Source organism: Periplaneta americana, chromosome 15, assembly GCF_040183065.1.
Source record: "Periplaneta americana isolate PAMFEO1 chromosome 15, P.americana_PAMFEO1_priV1, whole genome shotgun sequence".
NCBI classification, from domain to species: domain Eukaryota; kingdom Metazoa; phylum Arthropoda; class Insecta; order Blattodea; family Blattidae; genus Periplaneta; species Periplaneta americana.
The window spans coordinates 131,346,633-131,373,624 of record NC_091131.1 but is presented as its reverse complement, the minus strand read 5'-3'; the positions used below and the strand labels follow the sequence as shown (position 1 = coordinate 131,373,624).

The 26,992-nt window shown below is 34.4% G+C and overlaps 1 protein-coding gene across 2 annotated transcripts in view; it reads right to left on the bottom strand.

The window, feature by feature from the left end:
• Positions 1-1,233: 1,233 nt before the first annotated feature.
• Positions 1,234-26,992, bottom strand: part of LOC138715335 (glutamyl aminopeptidase-like) — a 139,760-nt gene continuing 114,001 nt past the window's right edge. For both annotated transcript variants that reach the window (XM_069848146.1, XM_069848148.1), the window contains 4 exons: positions 22,377-22,523; positions 15,990-16,133; positions 12,369-12,456; positions 1,234-3,088 (listed from right to left, as the gene is read on the bottom strand). In XM_069848146.1, coding sequence (XP_069704247.1) covers positions 2,927-3,088; positions 12,369-12,456; positions 15,990-16,133; positions 22,377-22,523 — 541 coding nt within the window. In that variant the 3' untranslated portion in view covers positions 1,234-2,926. The remainder of the gene's footprint in view (positions 3,089-12,368; positions 12,457-15,989; positions 16,134-22,376; positions 22,524-26,992) is intronic.

Below are 26,992 nucleotides of genomic sequence, written 5' to 3'. Positions count from 1 at the left end.
GTTATTTTATTTCACTTTTACTCTGTTTTGAATTTGGAATATTAGAAAATAAAGTATTGCATACAGCTAGAAGGCACTCCTTAACAATGTCGGCATCTATAAATAGCTTAATTTCTGTTATGTGGTACGATGATTTTGTTGTCAATTCCTTTTCGTGTACAGTGGAATACATTACTTTCTGTTCAGATATTACGATCATTTTTAATATTTTCAGTTTTTCTATGCTTGATACTTGTCATCAAAATTCAAATGCACGCTATTTGTTATGCCTATTAAGATAAAAACGTTTATAACAGACACAATAAGTACATGAGAGTGACATTACCTTTTTTAAAGAAAACAAATACAGACTGATTATTTAGTCCTGACAGCTCAGCGACGCGAAAGAGGGGAAGTAATAGGAGGAGTGGGAAGAGTTCCGGAGTAGAGATAAGGGCGAGCGGTCGGTACAGGAATGCAGTACAGCTTAATTGTACTGGAAACATACCGCTCTATCACACGCAAGACATCCGATCGCTCCGAAGGCAAGCGAGTGAATAACCCAAACACCCCTTGGCGTGACTAAATGAACTTCCTTGACCTAGGCACACATCGCCGGCGGCTGTCAGGACTAAATAATCGTACTGTGCGTGTCGTTGTTGAACACCTTCACTGGCAGTAATGATGCAGGGTGACCAACGTTTTCTCCAGTTACACATTATAACGGATATTAAAAAAGCAATTCTCGAAAAAGAACAATAATAGTAATATTAGTTCAAGAGGCGCAATAAATGTCTTTGAGAGCCGCATGCGGTTGAGAGTGAGGAGTAGGTTAGATGTTCTCATAGAAGTTTCCTTTCTATAGAACAAACTTATGATATGAAGGATTGAGTCAGTCTTGAGCAGAGCTGGAATGCATACAGAATGGATTGATTTATAAATTAATAACCCATTGGCAAAAGTAGTTATATCCACTTGAATTTTTTTTCGCTAGCGAGAAAACTTGTATCGTTTTTCTGATCCAAGCTTTTTTAAAATATTTATATTTAAAAAATATAGAAAATACATTTGTTAGTTAAAAAAATCTGCATAACATGGCATGAGAAATACAATTTATAAATTAAAATAAAATGCAGTTGACTGCTTTCAGGGCTAGACAAAAGGTTTAACTGATTTTAGAACTGAAGCGTCTGCCATTTTTTGTATAGATGCAAATACAGTTGTCTTGGATTTGGGATATGAAATTAAACATAATTTATTAGTTTGAAGGATTTTATTATCCTATCAATATACACAAAATTGCATACTACCGTATTTTACAAAAGATCACTTTCGGTTATTCATAAAAAATTTGTCAGGTCTTTTTAGTTTAATAAAAATTAAAAAAACAGTCTTATTGGGGTGAGTCTCTACTATATTTTTTCCATCCTCTAACATCTCACATTAATATTCTCATCCTTCATTATTCAGAAAGTAAAACTGATAAATTAGCGAAGAATAATCACAAAAGTAACAGTTAATCTCCGAAAAGGCAGATAGAATAAATAAATGAAGTTTGTACAAAACTACTAAGAGTATATATTAATAATATACAGCTGTTTTCCAGTGTAGTCAAAATATTATTTTCTTCTACTCACTTATTTATAAATGCCACATAATTTATTTAAATGAAAATAAGTTTCCCCGATGGTTATACAAAAAGCATGTAGCTATTTTTGCAATTTTAAGTTTGAGGTTGCCATTTGAACATAATGATTTTGCTGTTTTTGTTATTGCAAATCTGTCTGATGGATATAACTTCATTTTCAATTGACCACAGTAGGGTCTTCTTCCTCGATTTTACTTGGTTTGTAATTGTTGCATATGTTTAAAATGTTTAATTCGTAACCAAGGAGCAAAGGAAGAAGCAAAGGAAAATCTCATTCTTTTTAACAACTGATTTTTCTAATGGCCTACTCAAATTATAGTTGTAGTTTTCGATTGACAGCCTAGGATACAGAATCTGTCTGCAAGTCTGTACAAGAATAATATTCATGAGTTTAATACTAGGACATTCGATGAGTAATGGCAACAATGCTGTAAATCAGTGCTCCTACCGGTGACCATTGAAATCTTGTACTTCGTAACAGTGCAACAATTATTTAAAAATTTTGCAATATTGAAAGTCTCAAAGTGGCCATATTTTATAAATACAGGGGCTGTTTCTGATCTGTAGTACGCAATACAGCAAGAGAAAACATGCAGCTCAGTGGTTTAGGGCATTACAAGAAGCCTGTGGGAGAAAAGTTCTACCATACTGAACTATTGCAAGTTGGGTGGAAGTCAAAAGCATTCGCTTCCAATCAAGAGTTGACACCGAAGAACTTCAGATTGATCATTGAGAAAGATATCCAGAAATGCTGCTGCAGATGGAATCCGACGTCTAGCAAGAATTTGGCAATGTACTGTTGGAATGGCAGGAGACTATATTTGAAGAATGTAATGTCAAAAGTAACCTAAAGAAATTTAGTGTGAAACAGTAACTATGTTGCCATTACTTTTCGAATCCCCTAGTATTTATTAATGTTGTAAATAGGGTGAACGAATTTCAATTTGTCATTGAAGCTGATGTCTCAGAAAATCTCATTGTATTTATTATGTAGAAAATTTTCTGGTACCACTAACTCAAGTCTACAATATATAAGAAAGAATATTGCCATGATTTTGTAGAAATATAAACGAGCTTCTTCTCTCACCCTTTAATAAAGATGTATTTACTGTCTGAAATGTTGGAAGCATACAGACTTCATTTATATTTGTTACAATCACAAATTATTATAATAATTGCATTGTCACTTTAGCTTCTCATTCAAACAAAGTAATTATTTCTCAGCCACCAAATGTTTCATGTTCTTATGTAACAACATTAATTATATTTATTACTGTATGTTGGTGATTGTTAATCATATTAACACTTAAAAGTGGGCAAATTCTTATCCAACCAGTTTTCTAAATCTGGCACTTGTTGCTGCAACTTATCGAACAAGTTCTTTTTATGGAATTTTGGGTCGCTCACGTAGTGTCTAATGGTCTCGCTCACAACTTGGTACTTGTCCAAGAACTCCTTCCCCTGAAAAGAATTTATAAGTATGAGTTATATTTGTACAATCTCTTTCAATCTCAGAACTAACCGGGTGCACAGTAGAGCGTATCGAAAAGGCCAGAAAACATTTTTTTTTTCTAAATTAAAAATGTATGGGTTCGAAAAAATTTCATAATAGTGCCAACGTTTCGCACAAAATATTTGACCTCTTAGGAGAAATTTTGGTCGAGCCGCAGAGGGATTCTTTTCGATTACCTTATTTTTTCTAACATAAAAATTTTTACAAGCCTTCGCTTGATGCATACTGCTATGATTTGTTATTATTGACAGTTAAATCAAAAGAATTATTATTTTTAAGTTCCAAGAAATGGCAGGAATGCAAAATAAGAGATACAAATATGTTACAAGCCGCATCAACCCAGAACTTCCAACGGAGAGATGGCTGCTAACGAATTCCACGCACCCACTCACCAACTACTATATATTTATTCTGTTTTTATTTTCATTTTGCTCTCCGAAAAAATAACCTGTCTTCTCCTCACAGGATTGGAGTTACTTTCTTGTATCCACTGTGGACCTGATAAAAACATCTTTCTTTTTCGTCACAGTATGTAGTCCAAACATCCCTGACTGTCTTCGCCAGTCTCTCGACCGATTGTGTATGACGTGGGAAGCAAGGAAAATTTTCATTCTAGCAAATTCATGATGATACACTATATTTTGCAAATCTTCAGTACTTAAATAACGAAGATTCTGGTGTAATTAATTTCATAAAAAAGGAAAGACAAAATATGAGTTGTTCTCACTGATCATTCGGTAGTCAAATTTATTAAACATTATTATATAGCCTACTCAGTTTTTTTCCTATAGGTTATTTATTATTATTTTATTCTATTTGTATCTTATATTTGTCTGTATTCATTTATTTATCTGTATTAATTGTATTAATCTAGTCTTCCTCTCTTCAGTTAATAAATTACACAGCTACACTTCATTTAATTCTTCCTCACTCTTGTTATGTTTCAAGGTATGCTTTCCACGTCCGTCGCTGGGAAGTGCTTCAGTAGTGCTTGGCCTTTTATTCTGAATTACATGTCTAACAAATTCCTCGTATTTATCCAATGTGCTGAGAAAATAGATGTTCGCATACAGGTATACTCTGACAATTGATCTCAAAACTGCAATCGTGGTTAACGTTCCTTTATTTTTAAACCATTTTCCTTTCTAGATCCAGTGATTTTCACTTTTTACTGGTGACATGTTTTGCCACAAATATGTAACCTTTTATCGTGACTACCAAGCACCCAGTATTCTGAAAACATATTTTTTTCTAATATTATTTTTTTAGAAACAAAATGCATTAACAATAAGTGATTTCCTTTCCTCATATGTACTTCCTTTCCATTAACATTGACGTTTGATTGCCCAGTATTTGAAAGAAATGTTCATTTTATGCACACTGCTTTTGCACAAGAACGTTGCAAAGAACTGGCTTTAGCATTACCATTGCTCGTAGAAGAAAGTCAAACTTCATCTTTTGAAGGAAATGTGTTCACTACAATTTGTGCTCTTGTTACAGGTCTGAACCATTATGGGAGATTTTATCTTATCATATATTAATTTCTCCTGACTGATTTCACTTTCTGATCCTGCAGTAGACCTATATATTTTGTCTCGATCGCTGTCATTATTGTAATCCATAAAATCTCATAATAAAGATCTTGGTTCGTTTTGTGATCTTTTATCAGGTTTTCCTCCAATAATATATTATCTAGCAATTTTCCTTAGTTCGACTGGTGGCGATGAAATACTTAGTCATCATCACAGATTCATCTATAACAAAATTTGAATGTCATAGTAATTCAGTACATTCAATATCCTTCATATATATATATATATATATATATATATATATATATATATATATATAGGTATTGTTATTATTATTGTTGTGAAAAGTGATATCCTAAGAAAATTTTATTGAGGTAGACAAAAAATAACCCATATAGAAACAGTTGTATGTAATAAATAAATATCAGTCGCTAAAAATCATTATTTTAATTTGTTTCTAGTCCATAGAGCGAGTCATTTTGCTTGTTTTATATTACAAATATAATTACCTCAGAAAATACTCCTTCTAAAATATTTACCTATCTTTGTCAAAATGAGCTTGCTTTTGTACAAGAAGAACCATTTTCTTTTTACTACAGAACATCTTAACAATACTTTCAATAATTTCGTTAATGCTATTCTTTCATATTCTAGAATATAACAACAGTGGAAATATAAATCTTACAATCTTCCTCATTAATACAGTGTTGGCACCTGCTAGTTTAAGTACAAAGGCATCTACATTTGAATTGATCAACATAACATTTCTCCAGTACAAGGTGCAAATGAATAACTCAGCAGAATTTCAGATCGAACAGCTCATGTATGATGTAACAAAAGAAAGTGCAATAGAGGAAGAACAAATTGTTTGTATGCATCTGAAGTCTGATTAGTGAAATATGTAGCTAATCGGCGATGTATGCATTGGAGGGGGAAAGGAACTGGCGACCCTACCCATTATCTCCTACTCCAGTTACCTCATGAGTGATGCCTTATTAGTGTTAGTTATGAGATTCAAATCTGTCTTCGGACAGTTGACTGAACAACAACAACAAGACAACCATACTGGTGGAAACTTCATAGTTTTCTCACACTCTTATTCGGAAACTATTGCGAGTAGGATCATACCTTTTGACCATATCGATGTCAAATCTAATAAAAAAAATCATTAAATTCCTTTGGCGTATTTCAATAGCGTGGACAGTTTTCGTGTAAATTTAATTTAAAAACTGAACAGATTGCAACGTCCTAGCGAGAGAGGGAGACTCGTGTACAAAGACAGATCTGAGTTCGTTGACCTCTTACGTCTTTATTACTAGAAGAAATATTACTGTTTAGCGGCGATGTTGCCGAACTCCTGAAATTTCCAACTTAATTTTCCAATAAACCGTGCATTTAATTACAAAACGTAATGTAGGTTTTCTATTCCTTTATGTGTACCCTATCGTCCCTTTCAACTGGCATGGTTATTTCACTTCCAACCTGTAGTGATGATACAAAGGTCATGTATCAAAATAAACCGACAAAATGTTAGAAAATAAGACTTAAGGCAAATTGGTCATTTTACTGTATTATGACTTGCATTCCACCAAGACACAAGTCCGTCATACCAAATTAAAACTATTTTTTTTTCTTTTTAATAGCTTATCAGAAACTAAAAATTGTAAAAAAAAAGAAGTGACTTAAGTCTCAATAAAATGTAAATAGAAATGTTACTTTATATGCTAATCTTTAGACCTCCTGCGGCTCGATGAAAAATGTAATCAGAGACCTAGTTTTTTTTTTTTTTTTTTTACTGCTTACAGTAAAGACTACAAGACAACTTTTATTTACTCTTACGATGTGAATTTTTTCCGCCCAGTTATCTCTGCGGTAACGCTTCTCCTTACAGATTAGCCGGCCCGGATTTGATTTTCGTGTAAGATCTCTACCTCGGGGACAAAAAAAGGTGGTGGTGTATAACTTCTAATAATTAAATTGTGTACCAATATGCCTGGGTTAAATCCCAAATCTCTCGCAATGCATATGAAAAGAAGATATACTAACTCTTGATGTGATTCGTCTGTCTGATGGGAACGTTAAAGTTAAGCCTTGGTGTTATTGACAGCACTAGGCTACGTGTCGGCATCGGGTTTCCACTTCTCCCCTCCTCACTTTCATCGTCATCTTCACCCATTCCCCACACTACACTTACACAAATGCTTGCATATACACTCACCCTATACAAGACACACCTCTTCACAGATATACATTATGGTTCACAGTTCTGTCATCCATCCGCGATATGCGGTTAATAATTTATATGCATTAATACTATAGTATATAATTATGTCCATGTTATTCCAGTGTCTCTTTTGACTTCAGTAATTAATTTTTTTATACGAACAACAGCAGGGAAGTATTATCTATCTTTATAATATAAATTCCCATCCCCAGGTTTAGGTAGATAAACACAAGCGACTAGAAGCATTTAAAATGTGGATATGGAGAAGGGTGGAGCGTGAGAAATGGACAAACAGCTGTGTTGGAAAGAGTGGATGAAGAAAGAATGAAACTGATCAGGAAGAGAAAAAGAAATTGGTTGGGTCACTGGTTGAGAAGAAACTGCCTTCTGAAGAATGGACTGGAAGGAATGGTGAACGGAAGAAGAGTTCGAGGCAGAAGAAGATATAAGATGATAGACGACATTAAGATGTAGGGATCATATGAGGAAACAAAGAGGAAGGCAGAAAATAGGAAAAACTGGAGAATGCTGGGTTTGCAGTGAAAGACCTGCCCTTGGGCGTATCAGTATGAATGAATGAATACTAATAATACATCTGTAACCAAAATTTTTCTGGTAATTTTTGCTTTTCCAAAAATAATTGGTATTGACATGTATAATTAATCATCTTGAGACCAAAAATTGCATTTTTGGAATTTTTGTTTGTATGTCTGGCTATCTGTCTGTTTGTCTGGATGTTTGTTACTTTTTTACGCGATAATGGCTGAACCGATTTCTATGAAAATTGAAATATAAATTAAGTTCCTTCTATCTTAGATTTAGGCTATATGACATTCAAAATACTTAATTTAAAAGGGGGCTTAGAAGGTGGCCTGAATTAATGAAGTCGAAATATCTCGCTTATTGTTGATTTTCATGTTACATAACCAAAGTTTCTTCGAAAACGGTTTCCGATATATTTTATTCTGTGCAAAATTTTGATAAGACTGATATTTAACGAACTACACGAGTTTTAAAATAACAATACGTTTTATCAGCGCCGCCTCACTAATAGGCTATAATGAAATGAAAACAAATGACTCCGTGTATTTAAGGCGGCCTTGCACAACAAACGGAGATTATTATTCATTAGCACTATTTTATATGGATATAATTATATTCTATGATGGGAATATATAAGTGTATAAATGTTTATGAGGAACAGATGCATTTTAGGACCCATACTAAATATAAAAATATGCAAAGCCGCAAAAAAGGTGAACGAAAGTAGCGTTTCGTACATTAAATTAACGATATGTATAGTTTTTTTATGTTGTCAACCAACCATTATTGTTGAACATTAGTTTGATCATAATCATAGCGGCAATTTCGAATCCTATACTGAAATATAAAAAAGAAATGGATCAAATTCTCCCTGTTGGCTTAAAATGTAAGCCTAGAAATTGAAATTATTGAATTATAAACAGAAACTTTTTACTTACTTCATTTACACTTTATTTGGTCCACATAAAATACTGTAATTTTATACACTTCAGTTTCTTTTTGTCCACAGAACATAATGATATTTTTAAGAGTTTTGTCGTAAAGATGATAATTTTTTACTGGACCAAAAATACAATATAGAGTAAAAATTAGTATTTTTACCGTTGAGGTCATTGGAGCTGGGTTATTTTACAAAGAGTCACGAAATGGCGCTTCTGTGCCCATAATTTATCCATATTCGTTTCCTTTGTTTCTTAAACTAATATTTATATGCCACATTCATTTTCATTTTTTAAATTTACATTAACAATGATGCACAACCGAGAGAGATTTGGCTCAAAGGTAGAGTTTGAGACTCGCATTCGGGAGGTCACGGGTTCAATCTCTGTGGCCGACCAATCTGACTGGGGTTTTTCATGGTTTCCCTTAGTTATAAAGGCAAATGCCAAATTGGAAATTTCATGCCATGATCCATCACCGCCTCAATTACAAACACGATAAACATTAATCAAAATCTATGATCAGTTACATGAACACAAGCCATCTACAATACACAATATAAACAGGAGCGCAACAAGAATCAAAACGACCTACTGGGTTACCCACACATTCTAATCACGCGCCATGACCACAGATGTTAAAGCGTGTATAAATAAACTTAACAAATAAAAAAGCTCAGTGTGGCCAACATAACAAAATATCTTCGTACACAATCCACTCTATATTGATAATAATTTTGAGTGATTTATTAAATGATGCATTCAGCGCTAATGTGGAAAAATATTAACGAATTATCTTTGCACCAAAAACGGATGTTCCCTGAACCAAATGACCCTATTCCAATTATTTGCATATAATAACAGGTAAGAAACATAGTAAAGGAATTATCCTTGTACCAAATGAGAGCTCACCCGACCTAAATGATCGTATTTTAATATTTTTAAAATAGGTTATTTTGCGACGCTTTGTCAACATCTTAGGTTATTTACCGTCTGAATGACATGAAGGTGATAATGCCTGTGAAATGAGTCCGGGGTCCAGCACCGATAGTTACCCAGTATTTGCTGATATTGGGTTGAGGAAAACCCCGGAAAAAACCTCAACCAGGTAACTTTCCCCGACCGGGAATCAAACCCGGGCCTTTAATATTTAAATACAATTTCAATTAAGTAACATATTAAACGATTTATCCTTCTATCAAACACGGATGTTCCCTGGATCAAATGTCCTATTTTATTATGTAATTACTTTATATTTATTTCTAACAAGTGCTGCGAAGCGCACGGGTATGGCTAGTTTCTTAATAAAACCGCTTGAATTCCGCAATTGCTGTGAAATGACCTTGCTCTAACTCGGGCTATAAAAGTAACAATAACACTCACCCTTCCCAATCGGTATCCTCTCGCCGATCGAGTTATGCTTTAATAGACTCACCAAAGGGGCAATTGGATAACCTCCCAAATTGAAACAACTCATCCTGCCTAAGGTTTCTCCTTGGTTTTCCTAAGGCGTTAAGACAAATGTCGGGATGAGTCCTAAAAGAAATGGGCCACGGACCTACATTCTCTTCCTCATAAATTTTTTGTATTTTTCCAAATAAAAATCCTCGATATGGATGTCCGGACTTAGCTTTCGCACATTCCCTGTTGCATGAACGAGTTATTCGACTCCATCCGCACTGCGAAAGGACACGGTGCCTTTCAATGTACAGATTTACAATTCCCTGCGTTTCTTCTTCCGAACCAGCAACCATACTTCTCCCCCGTCTTCCGCCCTTTATGTGGTAGCTACTAGAATACGTCCACTTTCGGCATTTCCCCTTCAAAAGTTTCTAGAGTTCTTTCAGTGGAACACCGAAACTCAGTAAGACAAGTGGCTAACAGACTTGGAGCTCACATATTTAGTTTCTCTCAGCCCCGAACTCCCTTGCAAAGACGCGTTTTCGCTTAGCTTTTACAGTTTTTCCTCCCATTTCCCCTCTCTCATTCCTTCATTATCTATGCTCAGTCGTCTGGAGTAGCCAGATATAACGAGTCCAACAGAGTTAGACGATCTGTCTGGTCACACATAGTTGCCCTGATGATGGAATCTATAGGCTATGTACTTTCGAAACGGTGGAAATGTTAAGTTCTAGAACACGGTGGAATACCCAAATGTATTTCTGAACAACAAATTGCCTAGGGTATATGAAAGGAAGATCTCTTAATTGCTTTGCTTCCCTAATGGCAAACGTTATTTCAACTTTATAAAAATATGCATATAGGCATATCTATACTCTCACTTAAACTCTTTTTTTTTTCTCCTGTAACAAGTTCTTCATAGCTACTCGTAACATAATTCTGTAAGCAATTACACACCTCTTTGTACTTAACAATGTTTGAAACCGTAGGCCTATGCCGTTTTAATGTTTGTTTTCTCTTATCTAAGACAATGTTCAAAAAATCTTTCAGTTGATTTTTAATAAATGGTTACATCATTTTTAAATAAAACAATTAGCTTTTCAATAAATGTTATTATATTTCCAATTCATTTTTGGATGAGCTTATCCGTAAATACTGAGAATAAACTGTCAAATTGTTTAAGGGGTAATGGGTAAAATTTATATTTTCTATATTTTTCAAGTTACGTTCTTGATTTTTGTACATATAATCACGGTGTGATAGATAATGATATGTTGAAGTTTTATTTCTGTGAGTAAAATCATTCCTGAGTTATTAAAAAAATATTGTGAAAAATTTGCATATTTAAAAATGAAATATGTCTCAATTTTTTTAGTAAAATGTTTGAAATTTATTTTGCAAGACCAGTCGCATATTAAGAAAAAACGATCGTGCATCAGTTTTTCTATATCTTTACTACAAAAGGGGAGAATTTTTATAACCACTGCATACCTAAATATATAAATTTTCCATTGACACTATAGTATTTTTATTTCAAAAAGTATTCATTTAATCATAAAACCCATAAGGTATCTTGTTAATCACAATGTATAGTACAAGCAGTAAAAATTTCATGTTCCTAGCATCAAAATTGTAAGAACCTTTACACTTCGAACCTGACGAAATGTGCTGAAAAAAGAAAGTGTGTAACTTGTAAAATTTGCATGGAATTGAAGTTCGAGGGTGGAGCCATTTATATATTGCGTAATTGTTACTTTTCGAGCACCGCAGAGCATTAAAACTTGCTCAAAATATAAATAAGAGTGTGCTGATTTATTTTTACAAGAAAACGATAATGCGATTTTATCTGAAAATGACCAAATTACCACACCTAGAATATACTACTATGCATACAGACAGATTGACTTACCTTACCTCCCTTGGTCGGACTCGTATATTATGTTGAAACTGTGTATTCACATAAATATCTCTATAATTATGTACTTTCCAGATTCTCTTTATATTTCATGCAATGAGCAGAAATCAACTTATCTTAAATTCTAAAAGGCTGAATGCGCATCTACTCCGTAAATATAATTAAGATAGTTACAGGATGTGAAAAATAGCATTGAATTAGACATCAGGAACACCTAGATAATGAGGAGCTATTAGACCGGAACAGGTTACGAGTCTAAAAGGGTAATGACGACGATGATTATGATAATGATATTGGTCATGGCAACGTTTTCGAAGGGGAATAGTAAAATTAATTTCTGCTTCAATTTCAAAACCTATTTTCCAGACATATGTGTCTGAGAATTTTCACAAATGCCTAAATTTGAACGTCCAATTTTTTATAACTTCTATTACCTTTCTGTCATTTCAAAATCGTCATTTAATATTACCTGCACATAGGCCTACATAACCTCAGGAATTGTTCATTTAAGCTGTTTTCCTTAAACTCTAAATAAGGTAAAGTTTTGCACCAGAAGTGCTTTCTCGTGTGATGATCGATGAATGTATACTCAGCAGTATTCTGAGTTTTCACATTCACATGAATAAATCTAAACTTAAGCATAAATTCTGCTGTTCTGGTTGTATAAATACTCACTTTGTTGAATTGTTCTTCTGATTTAATGTTCTCAAAAACAAACTGTACTAAATTTGCCATATAACTTTCCTTGTTTGATGCTCTGTACCTGGAACAAATTTAGACATATTTTCAGTTTCTTGTAAGCTAATGTGTGTCAGATAATATATTAATAAGCAATTCTGTTGCTCATCTCTCCAAAATCACTGAAGTTTAATGATTTTTGTAAAAAAAAAAATAGACCAATAAATGGGAAAGGAAGGTATGCAGAAAGAAGAAATGTATAAAGAAAGTAGACTGAAGATGAACATGAAAGAGGAAGATTATAGTATAAAAGAGGTGAAAAGAAAGGAGGCAAAAAAGGGAGACAAAGTAGAAAAAGGAGGAATTATATTTCCTATTTGCATGCAATCCTACGATCAACTCTTAATAAATTTGGAGATCGGGAAAATCAAAGATATGGGAAAAGGAGGGAACAGAAAAAATAACAATAGGAAAGTGACAAAGTGGTTAAAGGCAAAATATAAATGAAGGTAGACGAAAGGAGAAAGAAACAAAGGAACAAAGTAATATGGAGAGGAGGAAAGAGAGGGGAATTTAAATAGAAGGAAGAAATAAAGGCAAGGAAGCAGAGGACAATAAAATATGTGAAAGGGAAAGAAAGAGATATGAAAAAGAAATATTGAAAAGGAGGTACAGTCCGAAGACTGATTGGAACGTCATAAGTGGCGCCAATAATGCATCACTCACGAGGCAACTAAGCCAGGAGGTAGTCGTAGTGGGTAGAGTGACCAGTTCCTTTCCTCCTTCATTGCATAGGCCTACATCGCTGACTAATCTTATTTATATCAGCTCCTAGTCTAGTCTGAAATCCACTTGTCTTCTTCAGTCAAACTCTCTCACTTATGTAGGTGTCGTAAGAGAATTTAGCAAAGATAAAAGCCAAAATCTTGTGGTAACAATACGAAATTTTAAAGTTAAGTAGGAGCTTTATAACCAAAACTTATGACAATTTCTCGACGCATGAAATTTCTGCTAGCCTCTATCATCACCTATCATCGTATCACATAGGTACTGGAATTTTGAACACTAATGGACTATTAGGTCCCGTGCCGTGGCGTCGTGGTCTAAGGCACCCTTGCGTTACGGAATGCGCGCTGGTTCGTGGCTTCATAGGGGAAGAAATTTTCTCACGAAATTTCGCCCAGTGTATGGGACCGGTGCCCACCCAGCATCGTGATGCACTTGGGGAACTACGGTAGCGAAAATCCGGTTTCTCAAACCAACTATAACGGCTGGGGGGATCATTGTGCTAACCACACGATATCTCCATACTGGTTGGATGATCGTCCACCTCTGCTTCGGCATGTGGACGTGAGGCCAGCAGCCGGCAGATCGGTCTTGGCCCTTCATGGGCTGTAGCGCCACGGATTTACTTACTTTACAATGGACTAATAGAGAGCAGGAAGTTCTTTGTCGAATACATCTCGAGATTTCAGGCACCAAACAATTCTAAGGATTCCCACGGTTACTTGTTCAACGAGTTAGTCCAGTGATATGGTGCACTAAGTTTTTCATTACTTTATACACCGGAGAATATAATATTATTGTAAATACTTGATAGATATTCCTGCGTTGTTAGCAGAGGAGGAGACGATACTAAGGGATATGCTAGTAGAGCGAAATGACAGCTGTGAGCAGTATGGAGTGAATATAACTGCAAACAAGACGAAAACCATGGTTAGGGGAAGGAAAATAAAGGAGTTAAATGTGCGAATTATAAATGATAGAGAGCAAGTGAACAGCTTCAGATAATTGGGATGTGCTATAAGCAGTAAAATGAACTGCTGCCGGGATAGCAATGACAAAGGAAACTTTTACTAGAAAAAGGAGCATCTTCTGCGGATTTTTGCAAAACAAAACTAAGGTAAAGACTAGTGAAATGCTTTGTGTGAATTGCGGCATTTTATGGGGCAGAAACATGGGCATTACGACGAAGTAAAGAGAAAACAACTTGAAGCATTTGAAATTTGGATATGGAGAGGAATGGAGCGTGTGAAATGGACAGACAGAATAAGGAATGAAGCTGAGTTGGAAAGAATGGATGAAGAAAGAATTATGCTGAAACTGATCAGGAAGAGAAAAACGAATTGGTTGGGTCACTGGATGAGAAAAAACGATCTACTGAAGGACGCACCGGAAGGAATGGTGAACGAGAGAAGAGTTCGGGGGAGAAGAATATGTCAGATGATAGACAACATTAAGATATATGGATCATATGTGGAGACTAAGAGAAAGACAGATAGTAGGAATGATTGTGTTTGCAATGAAAGACCTACCCATGGGCAAAAAACTATGAATTTATTTCAAATATACAGAATAAAGAAATATAATTACAAAACAAACAAAGAGAAATACAAATAAAATAATACAAGCAATATGAAAAGAAGATACAGTAGTATTAACAAAATTTGAGACCGAATGAGCAGCGCTCGTGCTCGGTCGCAGTTCAGATATAATATTAAAATAAATAATAATAATAATATAAATATATAAGTAAAATAAAATAGGAACTAAAATATAATTACAGCGGCAATGGAATTATATAATATAATATTAACACTATAGAAGAATAATATCGTACGTGAAAAGTAGGACTAATATATATTTCAAAATTATAGAATACAAATATAATATAGGTTGATTAATTCATACACATAGGCTATAAATTTATGTAATCAAATTGAAGATATTAACACGTTTCTAATTTTCTTGTTATATGTTAGTGGGTTACATGTTAGAAGTTCTGGGTGTAATTTAGTTAAAGCATTGTACAACCGAGGGCCAAAATTTATGCTATGCTTTAGACCAGCAGATGTGAGACATTTAGGTTCTACTAATGTTGAATTAATATTTCGTCTTGTGTCATAATTGTGTGTCTGTAATACAAACTTATTACGATTTTTATGATAAAATTTTAACAGCGTATATTTATAAATTTGTTCAATATTAAATACATTAAATTCAGAATAAATTAATTTAGTTGGATAATCGAAACGTTTCTTCAAACAAATTTTAATTATTCGTTTTTGTAGTAAATTTAACGGACTAAGATTAATTTTTGTACTTCCACCCCAAACAATTATACCATATTGAATGATAGACTGAATAATGGCCAAATAAACATTTCGTAGAACTCTAATAGGTAAGTAGCATCGAAGATTAACGAATTTATAAATTGTTTTACGAAGCCTCTTACAAAGATAAGTAATGTGATGAGGCCATTTTAAGTTCTGATCAATAATGATACCCAGATATTTGACATACGTGGCTTCTTTCAAAGGTGGACATTTACAACTTTTGGGATCTAAACAATTTTCACTGTGTATTATTAGTCTATATTTATCGCTAAATTTTAAATTTTGAACACTGGCAGCTGTTAACGAAAAAGGAACTAAAGTTGATTTAGATATATTTAAAGAAAGGAAGTTGGAATTAAGCCATGTTTTAACAATGTTAGCACCTATATTAGCATTTCTATATGCTTCCTGCCAAGAAAAACCACTGAAAATAACTGAATGAATGAATGAATGAATGAATGAATGAACTTTTTAAAATTTGTCATAAAATATACTCGCATACTTTTCCACAAGCTGATCAACATTTTCCAGCAAGAAGTTGAACGTCATGTTGTGTGCTGTGCGACTTTTAGTCAATAAGCTGCTAATGCTGTTCCAAGTGCTTAACTTCCAAGTTGTACCTTCATTCGCAACTCCATTTAGAATTCTGAAACAATAATACAATGACACGTATGAAGAGTTGTACAGTATGAATACAAAGGACGAGGAATAAAATTATAAACAATCAAGCAGCATATATCTACCCATACATTCACAGGCTCTTTCCTTAAATACATGGGTCATTCAATAATTAGTAGCAACATTTGAATTAATAACAAAGAAAACATTTTTGGAACTGTCACTTTGTTGCAGTGCTCAGAGGTAATTTCCTCCAACATGAAGAACCCGTCTCCACTCCTCAGGAGATGATGGATGCCATCCACAGGGTCTTGTCATAATAATCTTCGAATGGACTACTCTACTTCTGCTGTACTGTAATTGCCTGTCTTGTACTAAAGCGAACTCCTACAAGTGGCGATTTCATTTTCGCGGAAAAGTCGAAATTACGTGGGCTCATATCTGGGGAGTATGAAGGATGCTCCAGAATTTCCCAGTTCCATCTGCGAAGTAAATTAACCACAGGGATAGCTATGTGAGAGCGAGTATTTTACGACGCTGTATCAACATCTAGGTTATTTAGCGTCTGAATGAAATGAAGGTGATAATGCCAGTGAAATGAGTCCAGGGTTCAGCACCGAAAGTTACCCAGCATTTGCTCGTATTGGGCTGAGGGAAAACCCCGGAAAAACCTCAACCAGGTAACTTGCCCCGACCGGGAATCGAACCCGGGCCACCTGGTTTCGCGGCCAGACGCGCTGACCGTTACTCCACAGGCGTGGACGAGCGAGTATAATCATGTAGCAGAATAGGATGACAATTCAGGCGATTTGGATGTTTACGACGCACAGCTGGTCGTAAATGGTGTTCCAGAAAGTAGCTGTAATATATTCACATGTTTTCCCGCTTGAACTGAACGAGTGAGAAGGACACCGTCAAAATCATAAGCAATAATGAACATGACTTCAACTGGATCCTCTTCTTGCTGATACTTTTTTTGGCCGTGGGGAATCATTGTGCAGCCAATCATTCATTGTCTCTTCAATTTTGGTTGGTAGCATCGAACCCAAGTTTCATCTAAAGTTATTATACGTCGAAGGAAACGCTAGTCTTCACGTCCATAGGGTTCTAATTGCAATCTCGCTGTTTCCATTCTCTGCCACATGTTTTCCTCTGATTGTGTGGAACTCACCGAGCGCAGATTTTCCTCATCTTTAACTCCTTCTTAAGTATTGAAGAATCGTACCAGGAGCAATTCCAACTTCCCTTATTAGTTCAGTACAAGTCCAATAACGGTGTTCTTCCAGCAGTGCTCTTACAGCGTTCACATGCTCATCATCACTTGCCGATTGCGGTCTGCCAGCTCCATGTTGAGTCTCTCTAGTAATGCTGTATGGAATTATCAAGCATTCTTGTCTCTTGTAATCTGAATTTTAATGAAGTATAGCCTATTTGTTCGTGTTTGCTAAACATTTTAGAGCACTACAGATAACAGTCTACAAATTAAACTCACTACAAATATCTTATAAATGAGATTATTGTCTTCAAACTCACAGACAACACACATCAGATGCTCTTCTTTCTCATTGTTATCAGCTTGCATCATTTACCGCTGATAGCGCCACATACAAACATTGTTGCCACTAATTATTGAATGACCCATGTATAAGCCTATTTTTCTTCTATACTGGGACTATTGAGAAAAGTTTGAGAAGGAGAGAGACGAACGAATTCAACAGGTGGATTTCAGTTGAATAGGTCTAATGATTAGCACATCGTACAGACAATCCCATATAAAAACGGATCTCGCTAACTAGGTGTACCTGACAGGTCTTCACATATTTTGCTCCCCGGTTCATCAACACAATCGTAAGTGTTGCATAGAGAAATTTTTCAATCTAATTGGTCATCGCCGTCTGATGTTACGCAAATTCTTACATCAGTCTGGGCACAAACTTTTCAGTGAAATTATATATGAGGGAAAACATTTATTAAAATTATATTTGACGTCTGAAGCACGACCCTATACTTAAATCTTCATGTTCTCAAATTCTTCCTACCCAAAAGATCATCCCAATGTCAAGAATCGAACCCGAGTCTGCAGGATGATAAGCAAATCTACCGGAGGGTGCTATCCAAACTATGAGCGATTATTGTAATTAGATTTATAATATCTTTGACTTAAACGCAAACCCTTGCTTGGAATGGAATGGAATTTCGAAAGAGGGGCACTACGACCCAGGACTGCCACCTTTCAAGATCTGTTGCAGTAACCGTCAAGATGGACGTATTCTCAAATCCACATCGGTTGACTACACTAAGGTTCGCTGTGTACCCAGGTTTCGAGCAGGAAGCCCCACTCATCTCTAGGCCAGTCTCCTCCATGCATCACCAGCCGGCGTTCGGAGAATGCTATATAGAACGATGACGAAAGGAGAAATGTTGTGTAGATGCTCTATATGGGGAAACGGGAAAACCCCGAGAAAAATCCCAACTCTGAACCTTGTCGCAAGTGCCACTAAAGATTTTTGAATGAAAATTCCCAGGCCTGACCGGGACTCGAACTCGGACCGTCTGTATGATAGGCTGAAGATCTCATCACTCAGTCACCGCAGGGGATAAACCTTTGCTTACTGGAAGAAAATATTAATTTATCTCTCAAAATTGAATGATATAGACTTGTACAGTAGGCCTACGACGTATGTAAGAGAATTGCATTGGCAGGGTGAAGTGAGGTAAGTTATCAGATTTTTGTACACAAATGGCTACCCAAAACATTCAATTAAAGTAATACAAATTCTGTATACAGGAAACAAACGTTAGTGATTCTTATCTGTGGGAGAATATAAAACAGAGAGAACTGGAGAATGAAGTCAGACGAGTTCTCAATAAAATCACAAATAGAGAGTTGCAGAAGATATTTAATAATTTTCTACACAGGTGTGATTCTAGCGTCCAGAAAGGTGAACATCATTTTCATGAAAGGCGGCTTGTTTCAGAATGTTACTCCACACGTGGTCACGTAGTTCCTTAGAACCATTGAGCTTTTTTTTATTAAGGTACCTGAAGGTAATACTGCCACCTTAATTTGAATTAATTTTTTCATTACTGTAGTATTCCCTAAATAAAAAGTTCGCCTGTTTGCAGGAACTTTGATTCTTTATGCATACCGTACATAAAAAATCCAAGACTTTTCTTTAAACCAGAGTGATTTGTTTTTGACATTTTGAAAAATCTTATATTGTGCAGATAATATGGCCAGTAGAAAGAAAGCAAATTAATTATTTTGGAAAGATATTGATAATTATTGATAATTAATAAAGTTTGGATTCAAAATACTGGTTCTTGGTATCAAAAAAATAATCCCACAAATAATTTGTGATTAAGTCTATAAGACATTGAAATTTGAAAAAGAAAAAAAAAGTTAACAAACACAAAAAAAATCAATGGGTATAAGCGTAACATATAAGTCTTCTGTGATTCCAACACATTCCTCATGCATGTACGTATACACCACAAATTGCACAGTCGCATATCCATGTGGCTATATTACCTGCATCCAGTATCTCTAGAAAAATCAGCTATTTTTCAGTTCAATATGAAAGCATTTTAAATAAGCATTGGTTATCTGTAACGAGCATTGAACAAGTTATAAAATGTTATATAGAAACTGTAATTACTAATTGTTTGGAAGGAAATACAAGACAAACTTATCAACGGCACTATTTTAAAACCATCTTAACCGTTGTCACAAATGAAATAAAGAAGGCCTGTGGAAGCAGTTTTGCTATTATTCATTAATGTCGCTGATTATTATGTACACTTCCTAACACGTGGTTCGACATACTGGCACTAACTTTTGGTTGTCATATCAACTAACTATAGAACAGTAAATAATGTGGCCATATTGTCTACATTGGTCATATTTGAATCACATACCTTACTTGTTAGCTTTATTTCTATAAATATAACTTCATTGTTGTGCAGTGATTTATTTTCATAGATTAATTTTAAATTCGAAATTGCATGTTGGAGGGATATTTTGTGATATAGCTAAAGCATTTGACTGTGTAAATCACACTATAATGACAAAGAAGTTAAAGATTTGTGGTATTAAAGATGAGACATTAGGTTGGTTTGAATCTTATCTTATCACATAGAAAACAAAAAGAGAAAATAAATATATAAAGTAGTCACTCATAATTAAACACAGAGTTGCAAAAGAATCAATTTTATATCCATTATTGTTTTTAGTTTATATTAACAAATTCAGTATCAACCATAAATAATTTATCTACAGTAATCTCACTAGAGGTTTTGTTTTATCTAGAGAAAATCAAAACTTGAGTGGGATTTAATTGTATATTACATGACTAGAAGAAATTATATGAAGATTAGAAGAAATAAAGTACTCTAATACAATAAAATATTAATTAGCTTACTAAAATATGTACTAAACTGTCTTCAAAATATATTATTGTACCATCTCATCTCTACAAATATTCCGCTAGATAGCAGTAGTGTGTTATGATAAACTGTTCTGCTGTTACCAGTTCTGCCAAATATACAATCTTCATTGAACTCTATGGATGATTACTAGTCAGAAGTCTTTGTTGATTCAGTTCCATTTGTATTAAAACAGTTGCATTACACTCTAATTATCATTATATATTAAACAATCTCTGATACGTGACTATCCATATTCTCATACAGCAAAAACTTTAACCTAAATAACATAAACAAGATAAATTATAGAAAAGTTTAATTAAGTATGATGAAATAAACAAGAATCATTAAAAAAAATACAATAATTATTGGAAGTACAATGTTGGTAAACAAACAAACAAATGCTAGGGAGATGATAAAGACAAACAAATGCTAGGGCGGTGATAAAAAATAAATGCCATGGAGGTGATAAAAATTGTAGGATAAGCAACCATGATTAGTTGAAACACGTCGTTCCGTACCTTTCTATTGCTCAAAAGTAGTATGACGTAGTAAAAGTGTAATAGTCGTAATAATATTGTTTTTGCAGATGATGCAAGTGTGATTTCCCCAATTAAACAATATAATCACTTTATAAGCACTTCTAATACAGTGTTAAATCTAATTAATGAACTAATTGTTTGTTTCAAATAAATTAGCACTTGATGTTGACAAAATTAATATAATAATTTTAGTACCCATGACAGTGCTCAAGTTTCCTACAATTTAGAAATAAATGGAATTGATCTCAAAGAATCTATAAGCACAAAGCTTCTTAGTTTGGAATTGAAAAATCTCTTGAACTGGAAAACACAAAGAATATATTACTATAAATTGAGCTCTGCCTGTAATGTCTGAAGATTCTTATCTTCTATTGGCGATTTTAAACACATTTAAAATGTCATACTTTGCATACTTTCATTCTATAACGACTTTTGGATTAATATTTTGAGGTAACTCATCATAAAATAAAGCCTTGAGGATAATTACAGGCATGTATAAATGGATACTACGTAAAAAGACTTTCTAAAATTTAGAAATATTGAACTTACCTTGTGAGTGCATTCTATTCTTGAAAATGTTTTATGTTAAAAACCAAGATACATTTAGTACAAATAAGAACATTCGTAATTTTAATGTAATGCACATAATTCGATCTGTTGTTCTTGGCTGTTATAAGAAAGAGTTCAGTAGCTATTCGTGTATTGAGGTTTTGAATACACTTCCTAATTATATTAAAGTTTTTAAGATCCAAGAGAAAAGGTTAAAAAAAGAATTAACAACATTTCTTCATTCTCATACCTTCTGCTCACCTGATGAATTATTGTTAGTCAAATAAACACAAGTCTGAAACCATCTTTTGGTGGCGGTATAGGGCATTCGGTATCTCGTGAAATCTACCTGTGCGTGAGGGGAAGGAAAATGTGAACTGGGAAGCTTGTCTCCCTCGATATGCTTCGACTAGCACAGACATGCCCAGCTGTGGCAGAACTAGTCTTCAAACCAGGTGGAAACAGTACGTTGAATCTCAGAGTACCATGCAGGCACACGCATAAAATATATTCTACGTCACTGTCGCACTAAAGGTGCCCCGGTTGGGCATGCCTGGACTAGCAGCTAACTAGCTCACTTATCCCCACCATAAGGTTCTTACTATGAGCTACACCGCAAGAATGCATTTAATTTCACGAGATAACAAATGGCCTTTACGTGGTAAGGTCAAACGTTCAATAATGAAGACACAGATGGTGTAAAATATTCAAAATAAATATTTTGATAAAATCGATATAAATCGAAGCATCCTTACTTTTCAATGAGATCAAGATGGCCCGGGCACTTTGACAGATATTTCCAGAAAAAGTTCTTGGCTTCTATGAACAGTTGTAATTTGTACACATAGGTTTCCCAATCATCTGAATTGTTCTTCATGAACTCTGGACAATATAATAATAGCCTGAAATAAAAATATCCACTTTGTTAGTCCTGTTTTAAAAGAATTTCGCTATTTTATATGTATTTCCTCATCCACTTGCAAAAAACTAATTTTTATGTTATAATGCCGTATTTAATAATAATAATAATAATAATAATAATAATAATAATAATAATAATAATAATAATATCCCATTATGGCATTCTTGTTGTTATTACTATTATTATTATTATTATTATTATTATTATTACTATTATTTTTAAATTCAATCATAGTTACAGAACTCAATGGAAATATCATGTGGGCAGAATGAACAAGCTTAGATTTCCCAAATTAATCTTATCGTCGAATTTCTGGAAGACATAAAGGCGATGATTAGAGACTGTAACGGGCCATTGATTGGACTAGTTGATGATGATGATGATGATGATGATGATTATTATTATTATTATTATTATTATTATTATTATTATTATTATTATTATTATTATTATTATTATTATTGCTATTATTATACAGTGTGAACCGTACGTCATGTCATTAATTTCAAGAGAGTAATATTTCAGATAACTCAAACAGAAAAGTTTAATACAATTTTGCTCCTTTTTGCTTACCTTTCGAGAAAACGATGCTTTAAAAGAAACGTTTGGAAGCGTATTATAGAAAAATTATTCACTAAATTCCCAATGTTCTCAGTCAATTTAAGAGAGCAGTGAATTCTGTTAATAACTGATACAACGAATTTTAGTTTTGTCTATTAAATTTGTAGAAATTTGATCGGAAAAAATGTACATTTTCTTTCTCCAGAGCAATTTTAGAAAGTGCGGAACCGCGACACATTGCAGAAGGTTATTGCCTAAAGTTAACAGATACGTACAGCTCGCGCGTACGTTTGTTAGAGCGATGGAGGAGGGAACAAGAATTATTGAAAACAATCAATATAAATGAATACTATAAATTAGAAAGGGTCTAAGTGCCAGAATAAGCAAATTTGAGTTGTAAGGTTTAAAGAGGTCTATATGCCAAGCGGAATACTTGTATAAAGGGATTATAGCTTCAAAGTTGTTTCTTGTAGTTCGTAATGTACTCAGAAGATGGGAGGAGATGTATCTCCAGCCGTACCTTTAATTAATAAGGGTCCAAGTGCCGCTGTTTCTCACCAGCAGATATCAGCACATTAGGTAACTCAGTGTATCAAAATGTCGTCCAGTGGTGATGTTGAAGTTAAAAAAAGGAGGAGAAGGGGCTGTGAAAGTGTTTCCAAAGAAAGGAAAAGACTAAGAAATAGTGGAGAAGCCTACACAAACTGTCGAAATAAAGATGTGCCTGCAAAACAACCTCCAAAAGCTGAGGTAAGTGAAACTTCTACTCGTCACATAACCTATATCTATATTCTCAATATCATCTTGAAATCAGATGCTGCTGCTAATAATAATAATAATAATAATAATAATAATAATTATTATTATTATTATTATTATTATTATTATTATTATTATTATTATTATTATTATAATATAACGTGGTACACAGTTCGCCTGATCGAATGGACGAAGAAGAATGACAATACAAATGTAATAAGACGTCTAATTCTTCAACAGGTAATGTGCAAGTGTAAGAAAGAATGCCAGAAATTGTCAGCTGAACATAAACAACAGCTGTTTTTGGATTTCTACAAATGCAAGTTGGAGCAACAGGGAACGTTTCTTCTTGGTCTTATGCAACTTGGTGTTGTAAAAAGGAGACGGCATGGACAATATAATGATCCTGCAGACAGCCGTCGACATTACCGATGGTAATGGTAATCATGTAGAAATCTGTCGCAAAACTTTTTCAGAAATATTTGCACTATCTCACAAACGTGTCCAGGTGTTGCAAGAGAAAAAGAAGAAAGGAGAATGTGTTTATGTTGATGCTAGAGGAAAACACGGTGCACCAAGAAAGTATTCAGAAGACGACAGGAAACAAGTATGTGAACACATCAAATCTTTTCCCATCGAAGAAAATCATTATAGTAGGGAGCGATCTAGAAAAGAATCGTTAAGTCCGGATTTCAATATGTCAAGGCTATTTAAAGCTTTTACTCTAAGATTTCCAGGCACGAAAGTGACATACAATTACTATGCTGATACGTTCAAGAAGCATTTTCCTCATTTGAGATTTGGACGGCCCAAATCAGACACTTGTAGTACTTGTGATCTACTCCACGCCAAAATTAAGTGTAACCCGAGAGACACCCAACAAAATGCAGCCCTTGAACTTCACCAGAGAAAAGCAAAGAAGGCAATGACTGCTTTACACAAGGATAAACTTTTGTCACAGACACCTAGTAGTGATACATGTATGGTCACAGTCGATTTACAAAAGGTATTGTATGTACCATCACTGACACATTGTGAAATGTATTACTCCCGCCAACTGTCGTGCTTCAATCTTTGTGTGCATGTTAGTGACACTGAAGATGCATACATGTGTCTTTGGAATGAGAGTGTTAGTGGACGTGGTGGTAATGAAATTGTTTTCTCATTGCTGAAAGTAATTTCTCTCCTACCCTCCAATAAAAGGAAGTTGGTAATTTGGACCGATAATTGCATCGGTCAAAACAAAAATAAAATGATGGTTCTAGCGCTTGTGCATCTTGTTGCGAAAGGTCGCTTTGATGAAATCAGTCACAAGTTTCTTGTTAGTGGCCACTCATTTCTTCCTTGCGACCGAGACTTCGCAATGATTGAGAAGAGGAAACGTGTCAGTAAGATTTTTGTGCCACATGATCTAGAAACATTAATAACATCTAGCAGGCCAAAACATCCTTATATTATTGTAAACATGGAGAAGAATGATTTCAAGGATTTACACAAAGCAGCAGACAACTATGTAAATACAGCAAAATTGAATATATCCCAGGTTTCCTGGATTAAAATCGTGAAGGAACATCCTACCCATGTTCATGTGAAAACGTCTTTCTCTGATATTGTCCCCTGGCGAACATACAACATTATAAAGAAAGGACAACGACCTGAAAATCTATCGACTATGGAACTACCACCGCTAGAATGCAAAAGTCGCCTCACAGTTGAAAAAAAAAAATGATTTGAAGAAAATGATTCCTTACTTGCCGAACAAACACAAGAACTTCTATTATAATGTAACACAGTAGACTTCAGTACTTTGGGTGTGTTAAATTTAAGCTGTGCCACATACTCCAATAAGAGAGAAAACATAGTCTTGTACTACATGTATGAACGAAGACCTTTCTGTATGTTAGTCAGCACGGTACATAGACCCTATTTCATATATCAATTTTCATAATTTTGTTTTGTGTCCGAATAGTGGTATTTCTTCATTATTTTCTTACAGATCGTGTGCATATGAAGGTTGTCTTTCAGAATATATATTGTATTTTCGTATTACTAACCTTGAATTGAAATAAAACACGTTTTTCAACTTTTCTCGGTTTTTCAATTTTGGTACATAGACCCTTTCTAATTTATAGTATTCAAATATAAATAATTGTATTTAAAGACAGCTCTGGAAACTTACGGTACTTTCTCTTATGTAAATTTACTGGCTAAATACTTAAACATTTGAAGTGAAAGGCAACTTATTTCTAATTGGTTGAAGCAAAATACTACTTACAGCTTCTCTCTACATGATTAAATATAAATAATATTAAATAGTACGGTATCTGTATTTCTTTCTTACGACATTAAAATCAATCAACTAGGGGAGACCCGGGCCGAACGATTAACCCGGGCAAAGAGAATAGGCCTAATGTCTATTTCTTAGAAACGCCAATAGGTAGCACTTTCTGCTATGTTGGGGAAGAATCCCAATAAGATTTTGCTGCTGGAACTGACTTGTCGTCATCCTAGCTAGTGAGAAAAGAGGTCAGCGTGTGTTTGAAGAAAATTGACTGCTTTCTTAAAATATTTCAAGGTAAGAGAAATATATGTACAACACACAGTACTGCAGAAACTCTTTGTTATGTGATAGTAATATATAGGCTATACTGTTACTTCTATAATGCCGTACATATGAAGAAGATTATTCACGTTTATATTTGTATAACCTTAAATGAAAAGCGAAGTGGCGTCTGCGGGCAAAGTGAATAAGGCAAAGTGGATAACTTATCCGCTTTGCCCTGCCACCTTTTTTGACTACATAAGTGTTAGCTGTATTTTTGTATGTATTTGTTATTCTAATAAAGCGTGTTAGATCATTTTACATAGTGAAGGCATTTAAGTCACACTAATTAAATTATAAATCAGCAACACATCTTAATTTTTACTTAAAAAGGTCGAAATGTGTTTTCAGATGGTTTAATTTTTCAAGAGGAAGACGGAGCAAGCCAAATGGTCTGACGAAGCCATGAAGAAAGCACTTGAAGAAATAAAATCTTCCAATCAGTGGTTCTGCTATCTGGCCATACAACCATAACGTGTTTGTTGATGAAGATTTTGCTCCAGATGAACTTACAGATCGCCCACTTG